The following is a 24,797-nucleotide window of genomic DNA, read 5'->3' as shown; positions in this document are numbered from 1 at the left end:
CTTTTGTATATGTACAAACTGCAGGGAATGTTAATTATATGGATTGTATAATATAGCATCCATGACCAAGAATAGAGGAAAGGAAACCAGTTAAAAGATAGATACAGATAAGAGAAGACAGTTTAGACATGGGTGGTGGTGACAGAAATGGAAAGAAATGGAAACGCATTGGGTATAATTTGAAGATAAGTATACATGGCTGGCTATTAATTATGAGGAGATACTATTCAAAGAAGATTTTTAATTTTTGTCCTGAGCAAGTAGGTGAATGATGGTTTTATTTACTGAGATGTGGAAGACATGCAGTAGAACAGATTTATTTGAGGAAATACTTAAGGATTTCTGTTTTTTACATATTAAATTCAAGATGACTAATAGATATACAAATTGAGATGTCAAATAGGCAGTTTGATGTATGAGTCTAAAGTTGAAGGAAGAGGTCTGTGCTAAAGACAAAAAGTTGAGAGTCATAAGGATATAAATAGCATGCAAATAACACTTGACAGCATAATCAATGAAATAAAAGTATATATAAACCACCCTCAACTGAAGCTGTATCCCAAATTAGCAACATCCTCAAGGTAATTGTGAATCAGTTAACTTGAACTTCATTAACTTACAGCCCAGTTTTTTATCATCTGTGTTGTCCATGAAAGCTTTATTCCTGATCATAATTTAATCCAGTTTTGGATTGGCAGTGCCCCCAGGTATCTGGCAGGAGAAAACATAAAACCTCTCTATAAAAGAAACCAAAATCCTAGGCCTGGGCCTCAAATTATTTTCACAAATATTTCAGATACAATATCCAGAACACAAGGATACAAAAGGAAACAAGAGAGACTATACTTCATAAAGCAATATAGATATTCAAAGCAATGCCTATCAAAATACTAACATCAAAAAAAAAAATACTAACATCATTCTTCACAGAATTAGAAAAAAAATTCTAAAATTTTTATAGAACCTAAAAAGAGCTCATATAGCCAAAGCAATCTGAAACAAAAAGAATAAAATTGAAAACATCATATTACATGACTTTAAATTATACTACAAGGCTATCATAACCAAAATAGCATAGTAATGGTATATAAGTAAACACAGATCAGTAGAATAGAACAGAGAATCCAGGAATAAAGATATAAATCTATAACCAACTGATCTTTAACAAAACAGATGAAAATATACTCTGGGGAAAAGACATCCTATTCAATAAATTATGTGACAATTAGATAGCTAGATGTGGAAAAATAAAACTGGATCCCATGTACAAAAATTAACTCAAGGTTAATTAAAGACTTAAATGTATGACATGAAACCATAAAAACTGTAGAATAAAATCTTGGAAAACTCTTCTGGACATAGGCCTTCACAAACAATTTATGACTAAGACCCCAAAGATAAATGTAACCAAAACAAAAATTTTTTTAATGGGACTTAATTAAACTCTAAAGCTCCTATACAGCAAAATAAATAAGTAAAAGAGTAACAACCTACAGAATGGTGGAAAATATTCACAAACTATGCATCAGGAAAAAGACTAATATCCAGAATTTATAAGGACCTAAAGCAACTCAACATGAAAGAAACAACCCCATTAAAAAGTGGGCAGATGACATGAACAGAAATTTTTCAGAATATGTACAAATGGCCAAGAAACATATGAAAAGATACTTGACATCACTAATCATCAGAGAAATGAAAGTTAAAACCACAATAAGAAAAATAATACAATAAGATATCTTCTTTCCCCTGTCAGAGTGGCCATTAATGAAGTGAAACAAAAATACGTATTGGTGAAGATGCAGTGAAAAGGGAGTGTTTATACACAGGTGATGGAAATGTTGATTAGCACAACATCTATGGAAAACAATATGGAGATTTCTCAAAGAACTAACTGTAGTTCTTCTATTCAATCCATCAATCCACTACTTAATACCTACCCAAAGGAAAAGGCATTATATCAAAAAGATACTTGCACTTGTATGTGTATCATAGCCAATTCATAATAGCAAATATATGGAATTGACCGAAGTGTCCACTAACTGAAGAGTGGGTAAAGAAAATGTGATACACACACATACTTTCTCTCTCTCATACACACACACACACCCCCCATGGAATAATACTTAACCATAAAAACAATTAAATAATGTCCTTTTCAGCAACTTAGATGGAACTAGAGGCCTTTTTCTTAGTGAAGTAAGTCAGGAATGAAAAATGAAATCCCACATGTTGTCACTTATAAGTGGGAGGTATACAATGAATATACATGGTCACACAGGGTGAAATGATAGTGAAGACTCCAAAGGTAGGAAGGTCAGAGGGGAGGAGGGATGAAAAAATTACCTATTGGGTACTACGTATATTGTTCTTGTGATAAGTACACTAAAAGCTCAGACTTCACCATTATACAATACATCCATGTGACAAAACTGCAATTGTACTCTAAAAATATTGAAATATATTTTTTTTAAAAAAATTAAAAAACAATACAGGAGACCAACAAAACGAAATTACTTTTTCTCAAAGATCAACCAAATTGACAAACCTTTAGCTAGACTAAGAAAAAAAACAAGACCCAAATAAGCAAAATCAAAGATTTTAAAAAGATACATTTAAACTGATATCACAGAAATACAAACGATTATTAGAGACTATTATGAAGCACTATATATCAAAAAATTGGGAAACCTAGAAGAAATCAATAAATTCCTGGACGCATACAATTTAAGATTGAATCATGAGGAAATACAAAACCATAACAGACTGAAGCAATAATAAAAATCTCAGGAACTGATGGCTTCATTGCTGAAAAAGAGCTATCACCATTTGTAATCAAACAATTCCAAAAAATTAAAGAGAAGAGAATACTTACAAATTCATTTTTTGAGGCCAGCATTATCCTCACACTAAAACCAGGCAAGGACACAACAAAGAAAGAAAACTATAGGTCAGTATCTCTGATGGACATAGATGCAAAAATCCTCAATAAAATATAGCAAACTTAATTCAACAGAAGGACATTATTCACAATGATCAAGTGGGATTCATCCCAGGAATGCAAGGATAGTTTTACATACACTAATCAATAAATGTGATATCTTACATTAACAAGAGAAAAAATTACTATCATTTCAGTAGATGCTGAAAATCATTAGAAAATAAATTTCATATCCCTTAGAAAATCCTGAACAAACTAGGCATAAAATGTACATACATCAAAACAATAAAGGACATATATCACAAACCCACAGCTAAAATACTGAACAGGGAAAAACTGAAAGCCTTCCTCTAGGATCTATAATAAGACAAGAATGCCCACACTCACCAATTCTATTCAGAATAGTTCTGGAAGTCATAGCCAGAGCTATTAGGCAAGAGAAAGAAATAAAATATATCCAAATTGGAAGAAAGATGTCAAATTGCCCAATTTTCAGATGATATGATCTTATATATAGAAAACCCTAAAGAATCTACCAAAAACTATTAGAACTAATAAGCAAATGTAGTAAAGTTTCAGGATAGGAAATAATCAAAAAGTAGAATTTCTATACATGAATAGCAAATAATCTAAAAAAAAATCAAGGAAGTAATTCTGTTTATAATACCTAGAATAAAAATAAATGAAATACACACATCTAAAATTAAGCAAAGAGGGCTGGCATCATGCCCCACCCACCCAGAGACCACCAAGGCCTTGCACTGCGCCCGCAGCCCACCCACTCGGAGACCACCGAGGCCACATGCTGCACCCTGCCCACCAGGAGTTCACTGAGGGCGCATGCCATGCCCTGCCCATCTGGAGACCACTGAAGATGCTGGCTACGCCTGCCCTGCCTCAGCACCAGGCCCCCCGCCCAACCAGAATTGCCAGTGGAGTAGTGATCTTGCTGAAGTCACTGGGCACTAGATACTGCCAGAATGTGTGCAGTGTACCCCACCCTGCTGCCAGATCCATGTGCAGCATGCTCCTAGAGCTTCTCCTACAGCCAGAATTCTCTGGCTTTGGCAGCGGTAGTAGAACTGTGCAGGGGCACTTCCCACAAAGATCCAGCAACAATAGAGTGATCATGCCGGGGTCCAATCTTGGAGAAACACCCCCCCCAACTCTGTGCACTGCCAGAGGAAACTAGAAGTCACTCTATAGGGATACTGGTCCTGTAGAGCGACAGAGACAAAGGCGTGGTGACTGAGGGAAATAAGCATTTGCAGGCCTGGTACCCCCAATATTAGACTGAGCCCAAGTGGAACACTCGCCAGTGGAAACTGAATACTGAAGTAGGCAGGCCTCAGCTCCCACAGCTGGCTGGTAGCCGAGGGCAGTGGCCGGGCCTTGGGGGAATTGACCTTCCTTTAACTCTGACAGGCGCTAAGCCCTGGCACTTCGCATTATTAGAGGAAACAGGACGGCAACCCTGCGGGGTCACCAGTGATTAGACATTAAAAAGGAACAAAGTGGAGAAGAGACTCAGCCCCCTGTTCCTACTGTGCTACAGGGCGGGCCTTTCTGACTCTGTAGAGCACCAGAGAGAGGCAAATCTGAGCAGCCAGTAGCCTCTGCTATCTAGCTGCTGGAGACCTTTCAAACTCTCCCACCTGAGAGTTCGTACTGACAGAGTCAATTGATTCGGAACCCATAACTTGGGACAATTACCCAAGGACCCTCTAGGGGGATAGCCTGGTTGTGTAGTAACAGGAAGGGTCGATTTTTCTATTCCAGTTGTTGTCCAGGGAGGTGGAGTTTCTTAATTGCTTATATTTCTTCACAGCTAAAACTTCACCAGAGTCACTGATCCACCAGGATAGGACAAGAAGCAGTTGAATACAAGACTGAGCCACCTAACCCCACCATACCAAGCAGGTTTCCCCAGCCTCAAACTGTACTGTACAGGTCCTTTGCAAAGCTAAAGGAGAAAAAGCTGCAGTCATCAGTCTCAGATTCTTAACAAAGGGCTGGTTAACCACAACCCCAGGAAACCCCAATCCAATCTCACCTTACCAGACCACCTAGCCAACAGTGAAAAACAATTATGAGGAAGAATCAGCAGAAAAACTCTGGCAACATGAACAATCAGAATAGATCAACTTCCCCAAGAAAATATAAAGCAGATACAGTACAAGATCCTATTCCCAAACAAATGGCCAAGATGACAGAAATCGAGTTCAGAATGTGGATAGCAAATAGGATCAACAAAATGGAGGAAATGATGAAATTAGAATTTACAGAAGAAATTCAAAAGATGTCTCAAGAATTTAACAAATTTAAAGACAAAATGACCAAAGATTTTGACAAGTAAAGCAAGAATTTGCAGCCCTCAAAGATCTAAAAATTACAGTAGAATCCCTCAGTAACAGAATGGAGCACGCAGAAGAAAGAATCTCTGTTATTGAAGACAAAGATTTTGAACGCTCCCAAACACTCAAAGAGGAAAAAAAGTGGAGAACAAAAACGGATCATTCTCTCAGAGAGCTCTGGGATAATTCAAAGAGGTCAAATATTCACCTTATAGGAAACCTGAAAGTGATGAGCTTGCTGCAAAGAATACAGATGATTTGCTTCACAAAATAATTAAAGAGAATCTTCCAGACATGCCCAGAGATTCTGAAATTCAGATAACAGACAGTTTCAGAACACCAGCACGACTCAACCCGAATAAAAATTCTCGTAGACACATTATAATTAATTTTGCTGAAGTTAATATGAAGGAGAAAATTCTGAAAGCTGTAAGATATAAGAAAACCATTACATACAGGGGGAAGAACATTAGAATGACTGCAGATCTCTCCACTGAAACCTTTCAAGCTAGAAGAGGGTGGTCATCGACCTTTAATCTCCTTAAACAAAATAACTTTCAACCCAGGATCCTGTATCCAGCTAAACTGAGTTTTATCTATGATGGAGAAATTAAATACTTTAATGAAATTCACATGTTGAAGAAATTTGGAATAACTAAACCAGCTCTTCAGGAAATTCTCAGACCCATCCTCCATAATGAACAACACAATCCTCCACCACCAAAGTAAAATCACTCAGAAACTTTTGATCAAATTCTAACTTCCATAGTGGCAAAAGGATTAAAAATGTCCACTGGTTCGAAAAACTCGATACCCAAAACTCTGTCTGGGTTATCATTAATCTCAATTAATGTGAATGGCTTAAATTGCCCTCTAAAGAGACACAGGGTGGCTGACTGGATACAAAAACTCAGGCCAGACATCTGTTGCATTCAAGAATTGCATCTTACCTTAAAAGATAAATATAGAGTCAGGGGGAAGGTATGGTCATCTATAATTCAGGCAAATGGAAATCAGAAAAAAAGCAGGTGTTGCAATTTTATTCACAGATATAATAGGCTTTAAACCAATCAAAGTAAGAAAAGACAATGATGGTCACTTCTTATTTGTTAAGGGCAACACTCAACATGATGAGATTTCAATTATCAACATTTATGCACCCAACCAGAATGCACCTCAATTTAGAAGAGAAACTCTAACTGACACGAGCAATTTGATTTCCCCCAGCACCATAACTATTGGAGACTTTAACACTCCTCTGGCAGTGTTGGATAGATTCTCAAAAAAGAAGCTAAGCAAAGAAATTGTAGAATTAAACTTAACCATTCAACATTTGCATCTAATAGATATTTATAGAACATTTCATCCTAACAAAACCGAATACACATTCTTCTCATCAGCCAATGGATCATCCTCCAAAATTGATCACATATTAGGTCACAAGTCTAACCTCAGCAAATTTAAAAGAACAGAAATCATTCCTTGTATCTTCCCGGACCACCATGGAATAAAAGTTGAACTCAGTAAAAACAGGAATCTCCACACACATACAAAGACATGGAAATTAAATAACCTCATGCTAAATGATAGCTGGGTCATAGACGAGATTAAGAAGAAAATTACCAAATTTTTGGAACAAAACAATAATGAACAAATGAACTATCAGAACCTCTGGGATACAGCAAAGGCACTCCTAAGAGGAAAATTCATAGCATTGCAAGCCTTCCTCAAGGGAACAGAAAGACAGGAAGTCAATAACTTAATGGGACATCACAAGCAACTTGAAAAGGAAGAACTTTCCAACCCTAAACCCAACAGAAGAAAAGAAATAACTAAAATTAGACCAGAACTTAATGAAATTGACAACAAAAGAATCATACAGCAGATCAACCAATCAAAGAGTTGGGTTTTTGAAAAGTTCAATAAAATAGATAAACCATTGGCTAAACTAACCACAAGTAGAAGAGTAAAATCCCTAATTTCATCAATCAGAAATGAGAAAGGCCAAATAACAACAGACTCCTCAGAAATTCAGCAAATCCTTAATGAATACTACATAAAACTCTACTCTCAGAAGTATGAAAATCTGAAGGAAATAGATCAATACTTGGAAATATGTCACCCTCCCAGACTTAGCCAGAAAGAAGCGGAAGTGTTGAACAAGCCTATGACAAGCTCTGAAATAGCATCAACTATAAGAAATCTCCCCCAAAAGAAAAGCCCAGGACCAGATGGCTTCACATCAGAATTCTACCAAACCTTTAAAGAGGAACTAGTACCTATATTACTTAATCTTTTCTAAAAAAGAAGGAATACTTCCCAACTCATTCTATGAAGCAAATATCACCCTGATACCCAAACCAGGAAAAGACCCAACAAGAAAAGAAAATTATAGACCAATATCTCTAATAAATATTGATGCAAAAATATTCAATAAGATCTTAGCAAACAGAATCCAACAACACATCAAACAAATTATACACCACGACCAGGTGGGTTTCATCCCAGGGTCCCAAAGATGGTTCAATACACGTAAATCCATAAATATAATACATCACATAAACAAATTAAAAAACAAAGACCATATGATTCTCTCGATTGATGCAGAAAAAGCTTTTTACAATATCCAGCATCCTTCCTTGATCAGAACACTTAGGAAAATAGGTATAGAAGGAACATTTCTTAAACAGATAGAGGCCATCTACAGCAAACCCACAGCCAATATCATAGTGAATGGAATAAAATTGAAAACATTTCCACTCAGATCAGGAACCAGGCAAGGATGCCCACCGTCTCCACTGCTTTTTAACATTGTAATGGAAGTCTTAGCCACCACAAACAGGCAAGAAAAGGCAATTAAGGGGATCCAAATAGGACCAGAGGAGATCAAATTGTCACTCTTCACAGACAATATGATAATATATCTGGAAAAACCTAGGGAATCAACTACAAAACTCATGGAAGTGATCAAGTAATAGAGTAACGTCTCAGAATACAAAATTAACACTCATAAACCTGTAGCCTTTATATATACAACAGTAGTCAAGGGAAAAGAACAATCAAAGATTCTATTCCCTTTACAATAGTGCCAAAGAAGATGAAATATCTGGGAGTATATCTAACTAAGGATGTGAAAGATCTCTATAAAGAGAACTATGAAACTCTGAGAAAAGAAATAGCTGAAGATATTAACAAATGGAAAAATATACCATGTTCATGGCTGGGAAGAATCAACATTGTTAAAATGTCTATACTACCTAAAGCAATTTACAGATTTAACATGATCCCTATTAAAGCACCTCTCTCATATTTTAAAGACCTGGAAAAATTAGTACTTCGTTTTGTATGGAAACAGAAAAAACCTCGAATAGCCAATACATTACTCAGAAAGAAAAAAAAAATTGGGAGGAATCACACTTCCAGACTTCAGACTTTATTATAAATCGATAGTGATCAAAACAGCATGGTACTGGCACAAAAACAGAGAGGTAGATGTATGGAACAGAATTGAAGACCAAGAGGTGAACCCAGACACTTATCGACATTTGATTTTTGATAAGCCTATTAAAAATATAAATTGGGAGAAAGATTCCTTATTCAATAAATGGTGCCGGATGAATTGGCTGGCAACTTGTAGAAGACTGAAACTGGACCCACACCTTTCTCCTCTAACAGAAATTGACTCTCACTGGTTAAAGACTTAAACTTAAGTCATGAAACTATAAATATACTTAGAGAGAGTGCAGGGGAAATGCTTGAGAAAATTGACCTGGGACAATACTTCATGAGGAAGACACCCCAGGCAATTGAAGCAACATCAAAAATACATTACTGGGATCTGATAAAATTAAAAAAATTCTGCACCGCCAAGAACACACTAAGTAAAGCAAATAGCCCTCAGAACGGGAGAGGATTTTTTCAAGTTATGCTACTGACAAAGGTCTAATAACCAGAATCCACAGATAACTCAAACTTATTATTACTAAGCAAAAAACATGTGATCCCATTTCATTGTGGGTAAGAGACATGAACAGAAGTTTCTCTGAAGAAGACAGGCACATGGCCTACAGACACATGAAAAAATGCTCATCATCTTTAATCATCAGAGAAATGCAAATAAAAACTACTCTGAGATACCATCTAACTCCAGTAAGAGTAGCCCACATCACAAAATCCCAAAACAACAGATGTTGGCATGGATGCGGAGAAAAGGGAACACTTCTGCACTGTTGGTGGGAATGCAAGCTAGTATGTTCCTTCTGGAAGGAAGTTTGGAGAACACTCAGGGATCTAAATGTAGACCTGCCATTTGATCCTGCAATTCCTCTACTAGGTATATACCCAAAGGACCAAAAATCATTTGGCAATTAAGATATTTGCACCAGATTGTTCATTGCAGCTCAATTCATAATTTCCAAGTCATGGAAGAAGCCCAAGTACCCATCGACCCAAGAATGGATTAATAAATTGTGGTATATTTATACCATGGAATGTTATACAGCAGTAAAAAATGGAGACTTTACCTCCTTTATGTTTACATGGATGGAACTGGAAAATATTCTTCTTAGCAAAGTATCTCAGGAATGGAAAAAATAGTATCCAATGTACTCAGCACTACTGTGAAACCAATTTATAATAACTCACACTTGCATATGAAAAATGAAGCACAACTTTAGGATATGATGAAAGAGGGAAGGGGAGGGGGAGGGATGGGGAGGGAGTTGAAGGGATAGTAGGGGGACCACAACTATGGAGCACATTGCAAGTACAAGTTGGTTCTATCAGGTGTAGGACACAAATGTCCTAATGCTATAATTGGGTAAATGAGATGAAAGCTATGCTGATTAGTATGATGTAAGCCCTCCAATCTGTACAAATAATCAACACACTGAAATGGGCATAAATGTATTTATGATTTATGTACAAAAGACTTAAAAATAAAATTATATTAAAAATAAATAAATAAAATAAAATTAAGCAAAGAAATGAAAGATCTGTACAATTAGAATTATAAAACACTGATGAAAGAAATTGAAGAGAACACAAATGGAATGACATCCCATGCTCATGGATCAGAATTAATATTGTTAAAATAACCATACTACCAAAAACAATCTATAGATTTAATGCAATCCCTATCAAAGTACCAGTGATATTCTTCACATGTATAGTATGTATAGAACCATAAAAGGCCTTCAATAGCCAAAGAAATCCTGAGCAAAAAGTACAAAGCTAAAGATAACACACTACTTGACTTCAAAAAATACTACAAAGCTGTAATAACCAAAACAGCATGTTTCTGGAATAAAAATAGACACACAGAGAAATGAAACAGATTAAAGAAACCAGAAATAAATCTGCTAATTTATTGCCAAGTCCTTTTCAATAAAGGCACCAAGAACATTAACTGGGGAAAGAACAATCACTTCAATAAATAGTGCTGGGGGAATTGGATATCCATACGCAGAAGAATGAAACTAGACCCTTATCTATCACCATATACATAAACAAAATAAAAATGTATTATATTTTTTTGACACAGAGTCTCACTTTGTTGCCCCAGGCAAGAGTGTCATGATGTCAGCCTAGCTCACACACAAACTCCTGGATTCAAGTGATCCTCTTGCCTCAGCTCCTGAGTAGCTGGGACTACAGGTGAAGCCACCATGCCTTGCTCTTGCTCAGACTGGTATTGAACTCCTGAGGTCAATCAGTCAACCCACCTCAGCCTCCCAGAGTGCTGGGATTACAGGTGTGTGCCACTGCTCCCAGATCTAGTTTCTGTGCCCCCATGTTTATCACAGCACTTATTCACAACAGCCAAGATATGGAATCAACCTAAGTTTCTATCAACAGATTAATGGATAAAGGATATGTGGCACATATACACAATAGAATATTATTTAGCCATAAAGGGATGAAATCCTATCATTTGCAGCAACATAGATGAGCCTGGAGGTCAGTATGTTATGTTAAATAAGCCAGAAAGAGAAAGACAAATATTACATATTCTCACTCATATGTGGGAGCTAACAAAGTGGATTTCATGATGGTAGAAAGTAGAATGGTAGTTACTGGCAGTTGAGAAGTGTAGAGGGTTAAGGGGGATAAAGAGAGTTTGGTTAATGGGTAAAAAAATACAGTGAAAGAGAAAGTTCTAGTGTTTGATAGCACAGTAGGATGACTATAGTTAATGTATTGCATTCTTCAAAATAGCTAGAAAATTAAGAACATTCTCAATACAAATAAATGATAAATGGTTGAGGTGATGGATATACCAATTACATTTATTTGGTCATTAAGCATTGTATGTGTGTATCAAGATATCATATGTATTCCATACATATGTCCAATTACACATGTATTCCATACATATGTCCAAAATTTTGTTTGTTTGTTTGTTTTTGCAGTTTTTGGCCAGGGCTGGGTTTGAACCCGCCACCTCCGGCATATGGGGCCAGTGCCCTACTCCCTTGAGCCATAGGTGCCGCCCTATACATCAATTTTTAAAACATCAATACAGGTGCCTCTCAGGCTGAGAGTGCTACCCTGATTGTTGCTGGCAGTATTAGTAAATTTGAAGGTGGTGTCTTCAGGAATGGGCAGACCTGTGAGCATAACCTTCTGGCTTACACACTGAGTGTGAAACAGCTAATTTTTTATGTTAACAGAATGGATTCCACTGAGCCACACTACAGCCAGCAGAGATATGATGAAATAGTGAAGGAAGCCAGCATTTCTTTAAGAAAACTAGCCACAACCTTGACATAGTAACATTTGGGTCAATTTCTGGTTGGAATGGTGACAACATGCTGAAGTGAAATGCTAACATGTTTTGGTTCAAGGAATGGAAAGTCACCAATAAAAATGGCAATGCCATTGGCATCATATTGCTTGGAGTTCTGGATTACATCCTGCCACCAACTTGTACAACTGACAAGCCCATGCATCTACTCCAACATGTCTACAAAATTATTACTATAGGTACTGTCCTTGAGGGCTGAGTAAAGAGACTGGTGTTATCAAACCCAACATGGCATCCCCCTTTGTTCCAGTTAACATTACAACTGAAGTAAAGTATGTTGAACGTTGCACTGTAAATTTTTGAGTGAAGCTCTATCTGGGGACAATGTGGGCTTCAGTGTCAAGTATGTGTCTGTCAAAGATGTTCATAGTGGCAGCATGGCCTGTGGCAGCAAAAATAACTCACCAATGGAAGCAGCTGGCTTCATTGCTCAGGTGGTTATCTTTAACCATCCAGATCAAGTCAGTGCTGGTTATGCTCCTGTACTAGCTTTTTACACAGCTCACAGTGCTTGCAAGCTTGCTGAGCTGAAGATTGACTGCCTTATAATAGGAAGCTAGAAGATAATCCCCCAGTGTGATTTTTATTTTGTGGTTTCTTTCTAATTTGGTCTTGAAGTTTCTCTTTTGAGAGTAATAGCCACTCTCTCTAGGAGAGCCATGACCAGAGGAAAAATTAGAGTATGTTAAGTAAGACACAATGAAGAGTGAAACCAAAATGCATAATGGAATAAAATAGTAATAAGTACCTAGAAATATCAAAAAACTAATTTTTTTCGATATCTCTATGGGAAAAAACTATGAAAACATGATGTACATAGATTGGAAAACATAATATTTGAAAATGAAGATTATGTTCACACTGATCTATAGATTCAGCACAACGTGAATGAAAATCCCCTAAGTCTTTCCTTTTTAGAACTCAACAAACTGGTTCTCGAATTAATATAAAAATGCAGGGGCAGCGCCTGTGGCTCAAAGGAGTAGGGCACTGGCCCCATATGCTGGAGGTGGCGGGTTCAAACCCAGCCCCAGCCAAAAACTGCAAAAAAAAAAAAAAAACTTAAAAAAAATTAATATAAAAATGCAAAGGTCCAAGGAGAGCCAAGGCCCTCTTGAAAAAGAACAAGATGAGATTAATTGCTGTATAAGATATTAAGACTTATTTTAAAGCTAGAGTAATTAAAACAATAAGCTACTTGGTATGGGGTAAACAAATAGGTAAATGAAAAAGAATAGAAAATCTAAAACTAGACTCACACATACATAGACACTTCATTTATGACAAATGGTCACAGAAGGACAGTTTTCAATAAAAGATAGTTGGAAACTTTTGTATCCATATGGACAAAACATTAAATTGCATCTCTAACTCATACAATGTGTACAAATGCACTCATATTAGGCTACAGATTTAAATATGAAAGATAAAATCACAAATATCTTAGAAAAATGAAAGGATATTTTAATATCTGCAGGGAAAGAAAAATAATTGGCATCAAGACACAAAAATCACTAGCCATGAAGTATTTGGGGATAAATTTCACTACATTAAAAGTAGCAACTTATGTCCCACATTATCTAGTAGTTAGGAAAAAACATTGTGAACTTACACTCACCAAAAGATAATATAAAGAGAATGAAAAGATTAGCCACAGAATGGGAGATATCTGTAATATTTAACACAAGGGACATATGTCAAGACATTGCAGGATAATCTCTTAAATAAATAAGAAAAAAGCAGATTCTCTAATAGAATCTGGCAGAAACAACTTGGATAGGTGCTCCACAAAAGAGGAAATCTAAATGGCTACTACTCAAAAGAAAAAATATTCAATCTTATTTATCAGGGAAATACAAAATATAACCATTGCTATACAACCATCAGAATATCAAAAAATGTAAAAGTACAGTCAATACTACATATGTGTGAGAATTTGGAGAAAATAAAACTTTCATACATTGCTGAGATATAATTTTTCATTGCTGAAAATTGAAAATGATGCACATGTTTTGGAAAACAAAGCTGAGTTTACATATACTGAAAAATTCCACTCCTAGAGATATGTGCTCTACAGAAATACACATATATGTTCACCCAAATATATGCAGACTAGAAGGTTCTAGCAGGCCTGTTTGTGAGTAGCAAAAATTAGAACAACTAGAATGTTCATGATTGGGATATACTCATATAATGAAATAGTGTACAACAATGGGAATGAATAGCAATAGATGCACAAAACAATGTAGATGAATCTTACTACTATCATGTTAGATGAAAGAAAAAGCAAAAGAATATATACAATGTGTTTCCATTTACATATGTCAAAACCAGGCAAAACTATATTTTTAAGGATGTGTATGTAAGTGCTAAAATTATGAAGAAAAGCCAAGAAATGATTATGATAAATGTCAGAATCATGGTTACCTTCAGTGAGGGAGAGTGTGATTGGAATTGGACATACAGTGAGTCTTTTGAGTTACTGGCAATGTTCTCAATCTGGGTGATGGTTGCATTTTTGTACAAAAGGCATTTATGTTTTATGCACTTTATTGTATACATTTTACTTCACAATTTTAAAAGGTCTTTAAAAACTGAAGAAAAATCCAGGCACAGTGGCTCACGCCTATAATTCTAGCACTCTGGGAGGCCAAGGTGGGACAATCACTTGAGCTCAGGAGTTCAAGACCAGCCTGAGCAAGAGCATGACCCCCATCTCTACCAGAAATAGAAAAAACTAGCCAGGTATTATGGCAGGCACCTGTAGTCCCAGCTACTTGGGAGACTGAGGCAAGAGGATTGCTTAAGCCCACGAGTTTGAGGTTGATGTAAGCTATGACGCCACGGCATTCTAGCCTGGGTGACAGAGTTAGACTCTGTCTCAAAAAAAAAAGTCAAAGAGGTCGAAGGACTGGACTCTGGAGCTGTCTTACATTTGGAGTATGTTTCTAAACTATACATTCATTCAACATTCAACAAATATTTTTGAGCACCTACTTTGTGTCAAGCACTGTTCCAGTTGCTGGGAACGCAGCACTAAAAAACAGGCTAAATTCCTGCTTTCCTGGAACTTAAATAATAGTGGAGTCTGGGACAGAGTATTTCAAAGAGGATGGAGTGGTTAGCTTATGGAAAATTCTTTGTAAATGTCTAGTAAAATGAGGACATAAGAAATTGGCTTTGGTAAGCCACTTCCATAACTTGGATACAATCTAAATACAGATGATGTTCATCTAGACCTCTTCTGTGAACTCCTGACCTCTGTGTACTTTCCAATTTAATTCACATAGATGTCTCAAATGTCTGAAAGTATAACCCCAACATATTCCAATACATTTCTTGGTTTCAGTGAATTGCATCACCATCCCCCCAATTTTCCAAACCAGAAACCTGAAAGTTAGCTTTAATTCCTCTTTCTTTCCTCCATGCCCCAGTTGCACTTGTAATCCATCATTACTTTTACTAAATGTTTCTCAAATATAAGGAAGGCAAGAATGTGAGGCATTTCTATCCATTTGGTCCACCAGAATTCTGCTTTTTTTCTACAGGGCTCAGAGTAGCAGAGTCCCTCAGTTCAAGAAGGTGGTTTTCCAGGAATTTACTGATGGCTCCTTTACTCAGCCCTTATACCGTGGAGAACTAAATGAACACTTAGGACTCTTGGGGCCATATATAAGAGCAGAAGTTGAAGACAACATCGTGGTGAGTTAAGGACAATGAAATTTCAAAGACATTCATATTATATATTTATTTTGTTTCTGATTATAAAACAATACATGCTTACTATTGGAAATTTTTAAAGTATAGAAAAATAATGAAGTTGAAAAATAATCCCATAATTATCATTTTGGTATATATTTTTATCTTTCTCCTCTGTTTTTTCTCCTTTATGTATTCAAAATTGTACCATATATAATTCTGCTTCTTGTTTTTGAAGTATCATTTCACAAGCATTTCTTATGTCATTAAAAACACTGCATAAGTGTCTTTTTTAAAATGACTGTTTAATAGTCTATTATGTGAACTTATGGAAGTACAGTTTACTTAGTCATTTATACTGAATAACTTGTTAAATAGTTTCTTTTGTTCACTATATGTATATAAATAATGCCATAATCACAACTATTTTCCTAGGATAAAATTTCAGAAGTACAATGTACATGAACATAAAAGTCTTTCTCTTATCTGTTATCTCTTAATTATCTTTGCACATTTGTCTTTTTTTGAGAGAGTACTTTTCTTATTAATTATATTACCTTATATATTAAGATATTAACCACTGATACCAGTGAAAAGCATTTTTTAAAGATTAGTTACCTATAAGGTGTTAGTTTCATCTCCTGGTTTTCTATTCAGTTCCAGATGTTCCATATTTTTGTACCAATACCATGCTGTTTTGACCACTATGGCCTATAGTACAACCTAAAATCTGGTATACTGATGCCCTAGCTTTGTTTTCATTACTAAGAACTGCCTTAGCTATACGGGGTTTTTTTTCTGGTTCCATACAAAACGAAGAATTATTTTTTCGAACTCTTGAAAGTACAATGTTGGTATTTTAATAGGGATGGCGTTGAATCTGTAGATTGCTTTGGGAAGTATAGACATTTTAACAATGTTGATTCTTCCCACCCATGAGCATGGTGTGTTCTTCCATTTGTTAATATCTTTTGCTATTTCTTTTCTTAGGGTTTCATAATTTTCTTTATAGAGGTCCTTCACCTCTTTTGTTAAGTATATTCCTAGATATTTCATTTTCTTTGAAGCCACTGTGAAGGGGATTTTGTCCTTAATTAGCTTCTCATCTTGGCTGTTATTGGCATATACAAAGGCTACTGATTTGTGGACAATGATTTTATATCCTGAGACATTACTGTATATTTTGATCACTTCCAGGAGTTGGTTGAATCTTTGGGGTTCTCTAAGTATAAGATCACATTGTCAGCAAAGAGGGAGAGTTTGACCTCCTCTGCTCCCATTTGGATGCCCTAACATCTTATAGCCACCTAATCTTCAATAAACCAAACAAGAACATACCTTGGGGGAAAGACTCCCTATTCAATAAATGATGCAGGGAGAACTGGATATCCACATGTAAAAGACTGAAACTGGACCCCCACCTTTCTCCACTCGCAAAAATTGATTCAAGATGGATAAAAGACCTAAATTTAAGGCATGAAATGATAAAAATCCTCAAAGAAATCCTGGGTAAAACACTTGAAGATATGGGCCTGGGGAAAGATTTTATGAAGAAGACTTTTGTGGCAATTGCAACAATAACAAATGGGACTTAATTAAACTGAAAAGCTTCTGTACAGCTAAGGAGACAATAACCAAAGCAAATAGACAACCTACACAATGGGAAGGGATATTTGCATATTTTGAATCAGACCAAAGCTTGATAACTAGGATCTACAGAGAACCCAAATTAATCAATGTGAAAAAAGCCAACAATCCCTTATATCAATGGGCAAAAGAGATGAATAGAACCTTCTCTAAAGAAGACAGACAAATGGCTAACAAACATATGAAAAAATGCTCATCATCCCTAATTATCAGAGAAATGCAAATCAAAACCACCCCGAGATATCAACTAACCACAGCAAGAGAATGGCCCACATCACAAAATCTCAAAACTGCAGATGCTGGCATGGATGTAGAGAGAAGGGAACACTTTTACACTGCTGGTGGGACTGCCAACTAGTACAACCTTTTTGGAAGGAAGTATGGAGAAACCTCAAAAAACCCAAACTAGACCTCCCATTTGATCCTGCAATCCCATTAGTGGGCATCTACCCAGAAGAGAAAAGAACATTTTACCATAAGGACATTTGCACTACACTATTTATCGCAGCTCAATTTACAATCACCAAAATGTGGTAACAGCCTAAATGCCCACAAGCTGTGGTATATGTATACCATGGAATAATATTCAGCCATTAAGAAAGAAGGAGACTTTACATCTTTTGTATTAATCTGAATAGAAATGGAACACATTATTCTTAGTAAAGCATCACAAGAATGTAGAAGAATCCTATGTACTCAATTCTGATATGAGGACAATTAATGACTTAGTACATGGTGGAGGGTGGGAGAAGGGGAGGACATCAAGGAAAGGAGGGAGGTGGGTGGGGGGGTCACGGTGTGTGACACATCTTTTGGGGGCAGGACACAATTACAAGAGGGACTTGACCTAACAAATGCAATCAATGTAACCTTGTTCTTTGTACTCTCAACGAATCCCCAACAAAATAATAAGCAATTTTTTTCAATTTTGTTGTCTCTTAATTTTATACATGATGGTTTTTGAAATAAAAAAGGTTTGAATTTTTAGTTAGCAACCCCTCAATATTTCCTTTTTAATACTTTTATCACTTTTATGTTTGTAAAATTCCCTCCCTACCCAGAGATATATTTAAATCACTTATGCCGTATTCAACTTTCTTTTATACTTAAATTTTTTGTGTTTAACTTTCTAATCCACCAGTAATTTTTATAGACTAAAATTTAGTGATTTTTGGTGCACTGTGTGAGCCAAACATCAAAGTAGTTTTATTTTTTTCCAAAATTACCTCTTCAGTGTCCCATAGGTATTGTATGTAGTACATAGAAGGATCTAGCTGGGAGCAATGGCTCATCCTAGCACTCTGGGAGGCTGAGGTGGGTGGATTGCTTGAGCTCAGGAGTTCAAGACCCACCTGAGCAAGAGTGAGACCCCATTTCTACTAAAAATAGGGGGAAAAAAGGAAGGATCATAAAATTATGAAGTTGTGGGTGAATTTTTCTGCCTTGAATTTTATTTAACTTTCCATGTGTTCTTTGATAAGTATGTATACTTTTTAAACCTGAAAACAAGTTTTTTTAAAGATAATATGCATTCATCCTGGAATTTGTCATGAAAAACTTTAAATATCAACTCCTGGGGTTATGATCTCTTAAAACCTCTGTGGTGGCATTTTACCTTTTACTTTGGAATTGTTTTTAAATGTTTAGGAATTTTCTCCTTTGCAAGTATGAATTCATGCTTTAAATTTAGAATAGAAACATTCCTCAGAATTACTTTCATATATTTTAGGTTGGGGTTCTATAATATCTATCCTATATAAACTAAGGACTTTAAAATCCAAACAAAAATGATTCTTGCGTTGTTGTTTTTTGTTTGTTTTTTTTTTTTTCCTCTGCAGGTAACTTTCAAAAATCAGGCCTCTCGTCCCTATTCCTTCTATTCTAGCCTTATTTCTTATGAGGAAGATCAGAGACAAGGAGCAGAACCTAGAAAAAACTTTGCCGAGCCTAATGAAACCAAAACTTACTTTTGGAAAGTGCAACATCATATGGCGCCCACTAATGATGAGTTTGACTGCAAAGCCTGGGCATATTTCTCTGATGTTGACTTGGTAAGCAGGTCTCTATTGTGCTGGCTACTTTCTGCTTTAAAATAATGATCTTTGTGTTGTTTGCTATGAATTTTGGTATTTATACTGTGCACAATGAAAATCTTTAAATAAGAGAGATGACATCATGTTTGTGTTTTAGAAATATTACTCTGGAATCTACTGAAGAGGATACATTGTATGTATGGTGGGAAGATGGGGTACAGGTTGGAGTGACATAACAATTGATGGGAAGTCTACTCTGGCTCATAAGTGAGAGAGCTTACTCATAGGTTTGTCTTCTTTCTGTAGGAAAAAGATATGCACTCAGGCTTGATTGGACCCATTCTGATCTGCCATTCTAACACTCTGAACCCTGCTCATGGGAGACAAGTGACAGTACAGGAATTTGCTCTGTTTTTCACTATCTTTGATGAGACCAAGAGCTGGTACTTAACTGAAAACATTGAAAGGAACTGCAGGGCTCCCTGCAATATGGAAGACCCAACTTTTAAAGAGAATTATCGCTTCCATGGTAATATATCCTACACTCAAATATTACTCACTGTGAAATGCAGCATGCATGTGCTTTGACAAATGAGCCTTGAACCAGAGACTTGAGCACTGTTTTAATTTAGACAATATGTGGTGCAGTGGAATCCTCATAAATGTCAGTATTTTTAGGGCAGTGGAGGGAAAGAAACTTGTATGAGAAATTTGAACAAAGTTCCCTGTGTTCTCCCTCTAGCAATCAATGGTTATGTGATGGATACACTACCTGGCTTAGTGATGGCTGAGGATCAAAGGATCCGATGGTATCTGCTCAGCATGGGCAGCAATGAAAACATCCATTCTATTCACTTTAGTGGACATGTGTTTACTGTACGGAAAAAAGAAGAGTATAAAATGGCAGTGTACAACCTCTATCCAGGTACCGGCCAATTTGTGCTCTCAGTTCTACCTATTGTACTTACTTTAAATGATAAATGTTCACTAGGGATACAGTGAACAAAACAAACAAGCTTCACACTCTCAGTAACCTTACTTTTTCAACCCCACCGAAAGATAAATGAATTAGCAAAGGAACAAGATCATTTCAGATACAGAATAGTTGCTATAAAGGAAAACAGACTAAATGGATAATTAACGTCACAGCAATTTCCATTATTTACCATCTCAAATCCCACTGGGTACCAGTAGTTATCAAAGAGTGATTTATATATGTAACCTATATATTGATTAAGCACTATACAATTATATTTTGGTTTTCCACTGTCCCTTTTAAAACAGGTTTAATAGTGGGAGTTAAATTCCCATATTTCTTCCTAAAAATTCTGATAATCCCTATGACTTTTCTGCTCAGTCTTAAGTAATAAACAGGCCTGAGGTCACTTTATGTTATAAATACAGTTCAAGTCAGAAATTACAATGTCAATTCCAAGATATTAATCAAAATTATGAACTTGATTTAACTTCAATCTCCCCTCCCCCATCTGGACCCAGCATGGGGCTGGAAATCTAAATTGGGAAAGGGAAACATGGTTGACTTTCTCTACCTCATCTTATCATGCTTCCCCACAACCCCTTGCTAGCTGCTATTTTAAACTCTAGCAAGGGTAGGTTAAAGGGAAGGGATAGGACAGTTCTTACCTACTTAAAAGTGGGACTGTTACATTAAGGTAAGGTAGCTTCACACTGTCAGCACCTGGCAGACACTTAAAGCTGGCTCTTTCTCTTGCAGACTACTTGCAGGGAACACTTGAAAGACTCTCTTACAGGGCCCTCTCTCATGAAATGCCCTTTGCTTGGTTGGTTCCAACTTTATTCTGGATGTTCACTGTGACACATTTCTCAGCCCTTCAGCATTCACATCCAGCTTCTTGCTCCTGGGGAAACTTTACCCCTCTTGACAGCCCTAGTTAACTGGATCCAATAGGATCTAACCCTGACTTCTCTTTCCCTCAGAGCTCACATATGGTCAGTGGGAAATACACCTTTTGCTCTGAAAAACCTTGAGAGTGAAGGCCAATCCGAATGTATTAGCATTCTCTTACCCCTACCATCAAAACACTCAGTCCCTCTGTCCCTCATTTCCTTTGGAGGGAAATGATCAGAACTCAACCTCCAGTGTCTCCAACTGTAGGAGTCACATAGCAAGTAAGCACATTGAATTTGAGGGGTCCAAAGGTGCTAGAACTGAATTTTGTAGATCTTCTTTGGTCTTCTGTATAAGCCAATATACCTCATGCTCATTTTTTAAGTGAAAAGAAATAACCTTTTTCCTTTTGGTTTTCATAAGGTGTTTTTGAGACAGTGGAAATGCTACCATCCAAAGCTGGAATTTGGCGGGTAGAATGCCTTATTGGAGAGCACCTACATGCTGGGATGAGCACTCTTTTTCTGGTGTACAGCAAGCGTGAGTACCACTGTGGGCTCCCTGCCTACATTGCCGGCTTCTGTACAGAATTCTTTTTTCCTGGAATGGTTGCCTGTGTCAGGAAATAAATACAAGCTCACATTATATCAAATTTAAAATGAATATTGCTAGTAGAAATCATTACAGTCCTCAGAGGAGAGCATTCTTGAAGCTTTGAAAAAAAAGTCCCTATTTTCATGACTTTGAGATGTTCCAAGATTTCCAATAGCATATTTAGGAACTTAATCTCTGTTAAATTACCAGAAACAACTTACATATACATGTATCACTTGGAAGAGTTTGGGAATTTAACTCTAAACAAGGAACAGAACCACTGGTGTATTTGCAAAATGTGAATCATTTTACCACCTATTAGGATGAATTCAATGATACAATACAATAAAACAGTACAATTATTGGCACATAATAGACACTATAAAATATTGGCATTTGTTGATGTTCTCCCATTTTCATTGACTTACATTTGAGAAGCTCAATTTTGTGTACTTCTAGATACTGTGTTTCCCCCTGTTTGATTTCAGAGTGTCAAAATCCACTGGGAATGGCTTCTGGACACATTCGAGATTTTCAGATTACAGCTTCAGGACAATATGGTAAATATTATACTATTATTTTGGCTCCAAGAACCTGAGCTGATTACATCTTTTTTTATTTCTCTTGGAGAGTTTCAGATAACCAACTCATCCCCATGGTTCTATTACTTTTATTTCCTCTCCTCTTCTCCATTTCCCACTGTGACCATCTTAACCCTGACCACCATCATTTCTCACCTGGGCCATGGCACTGCTTCCTTAAATATTCTTCCTACCTTTAGTATTGTTTCCCTTGAGTCTATTCTCTTCATTATAGCAGGAAAATCTACCTTCCTATGTACAGTAATGGTGAAGCTTGAGTAGGATCTAGCATTCTAAATACAATATTATTTTAAAGCAAGGGTTGTCAAACTACTGTCCACAAGCCAAATGCAGCTTACCACCTATTTTTATATGACATGTAAGCTAATAAATTTTCCATTTTCAAATGATTAAAATGAGAAGAATAATAAATGACATGTGAGAATTATAACATCCAAATTTCAGCATCCATAATAGTTTGGAATTTGAACACATCCATGCCTATTCATTTACACATCGTCCATGGCTGTAACTGAAGCAATTGTGTGCTTGCAACACAGACCATATAATCTGCAAAGCCTAAGTTATTCAGTATCTGGCCCCTTACAGAAAGTTTGCCAATGCTTGTTTTAGAGGGAAAAGAAATTCCCCTTTAAAAAGAAGATTGAAAGTTAGATAGCAAAACATTAATACAGGTATTTTTCTCTGGGTGAAAGGATTATGCTTCTTAAACATCTTTTATATTACTTTTACTTATTTTTATTGCCATATTCTCATTTTCCTATGATGAACATGCATTGCATAATAAAGAAATAATAATATTATTTGGTAGTTCTGGCAACAAATTCCAGTATCAGTTACTTAGAGGTACTAATAATTAATAAAATTATTAAATTTTAGAGAATAGAATGGACACGAAGGACAAGCAAAACCCCCACATAGTAATCGATACTTCTATAAAGTCTCTATGTTTTTCTCAATCTTCTCCATGGCTAGGATTAACCTTTCTCAAGAAAGTAATTTTAGGGTAGTGCCTGTGCTCAGTGGGTAGGGCGCCAGCCCCATATACCAAGGGTGGCAGGTTTGAAACCGGCCCTGGCCAAACTGCAACAAAAAAATAGCTGGGCGATGGGCAGCGCCTGTGGCTCAGTGAATAGGGCGCTGACCCCATATGCTGAGGGTGGCGGGTTCAGACCCAGCCCCAGCCAAACTGCAACAAAAAAAATAGCCGGGTGTTGTGGCGGGCACCTGTAGTCCCAGCTACTGGGGAGGCTGAGGCAAGAGAATCACCTAAGTCCAGGAGCTGGAGGTTGCTGTGAGCTGTGATGCCACGACACTCTACCAAGGGTGATAAAGTGAGACTCTGTCTATACAAAAAAAAAAAAAAAAGTCATTAAAAAAAAAATAGCCGGGCGTTGTGGTGGGCACCTCTAGTCCCAGCTACTCAGGAGGCTGAGGCAAGAGAATTTCCTAAGCCCAGGACTTGGAGGTTGCTGTGAGCTGTGGTACCACGGCACTCTACCAAAGGCAATAAAAAAAAAAAAAAGAAAGAAATTAATTTTATTCCCAAGGGTCTAGAACCAAACCAACTGAATCTCTCTTCCCTTTCTTGGGCAAAGGACAATGGGCCCCAAAGCTGGCAAGACTTCATTTTTCTGGATCAATCAATGCCTGGAGCACCAAGGAGCCCTTTTCCTGGATCAAGGTTAGAACATTTCATCAATTACAACCTCTAAATACTTTCTGTAATATTGAACTCATCATCCTTCAAGACTATGTGTTGTATTATTAGATGCCTCCAACTGCCTAGGTGGCTTTGAGTTCTCCAGTAACCTTTATTTTAATACAAAAACAAGTGGTTCAATTCCTGCATCACGCAAGCAAAGAAAATGTAACTTCCAAAACTGAATCTGTCTTCCTTCTTGAATTCTATACTACTGGGTTATAGGAAACATCTACTTAGTTCAATCTGCCAAACTAAGTTAGAATTAATACCTGAAATCATGTTTTTAAGTTGGTTAATTCAATTTATTTGAAAGGACTCTAGATTTAAAATCCAAAATCTAAAATCTTTCAGATTTTTCTCACCTTCCCATTTCCTCTATAGCAGTCCTGTCCAATAGAAATATAATGTGAGCCACAAATGCAAAACACATGAGTAATTTCAGAATTTCTAGTAGCCAAATGTTTTAACATGAAATTCACTTTAATAACACATTTAATTTAACTCAACGTATCTGAAAATTTGGAAAATGGAGGAAACTCTTTTGCTT

At 36.6% G+C, this 24,797-nt stretch overlaps 1 protein-coding gene across 3 annotated transcripts in view; it reads left to right on the top strand.

Annotated features, from left to right (window-relative positions):
• F8 (coagulation factor VIII) overlaps positions 1 to 24,797 on the top strand; it is a 292,803-nt gene that overhangs the window by 211,176 nt on the left and 56,830 nt on the right. For all 3 annotated transcript variants that reach the window (XM_053579849.1, XM_053579850.1, XM_053579851.1), the window contains 7 exons: positions 15,649 to 15,802; positions 19,285 to 19,497; positions 19,786 to 20,008; positions 20,222 to 20,404; positions 21,773 to 21,889; positions 22,432 to 22,503; positions 24,144 to 24,229. In XM_053579849.1, coding sequence (XP_053435824.1) covers positions 15,649 to 15,802; positions 19,285 to 19,497; positions 19,786 to 20,008; positions 20,222 to 20,404; positions 21,773 to 21,889; positions 22,432 to 22,503; positions 24,144 to 24,229 — 1,048 coding nt within the window. The remainder of the gene's footprint in view (positions 1 to 15,648; positions 15,803 to 19,284; positions 19,498 to 19,785; positions 20,009 to 20,221; positions 20,405 to 21,772; positions 21,890 to 22,431; positions 22,504 to 24,143; positions 24,230 to 24,797) is intronic.

Source organism: Nycticebus coucang, chromosome X (genome assembly GCF_027406575.1).
Source record: "Nycticebus coucang isolate mNycCou1 chromosome X, mNycCou1.pri, whole genome shotgun sequence".
Taxonomy (NCBI): Eukaryota; Metazoa; Chordata; class Mammalia; order Primates; family Lorisidae; genus Nycticebus; species Nycticebus coucang.
This window is presented reverse-complemented; position numbering and strand designations above follow the sequence as displayed.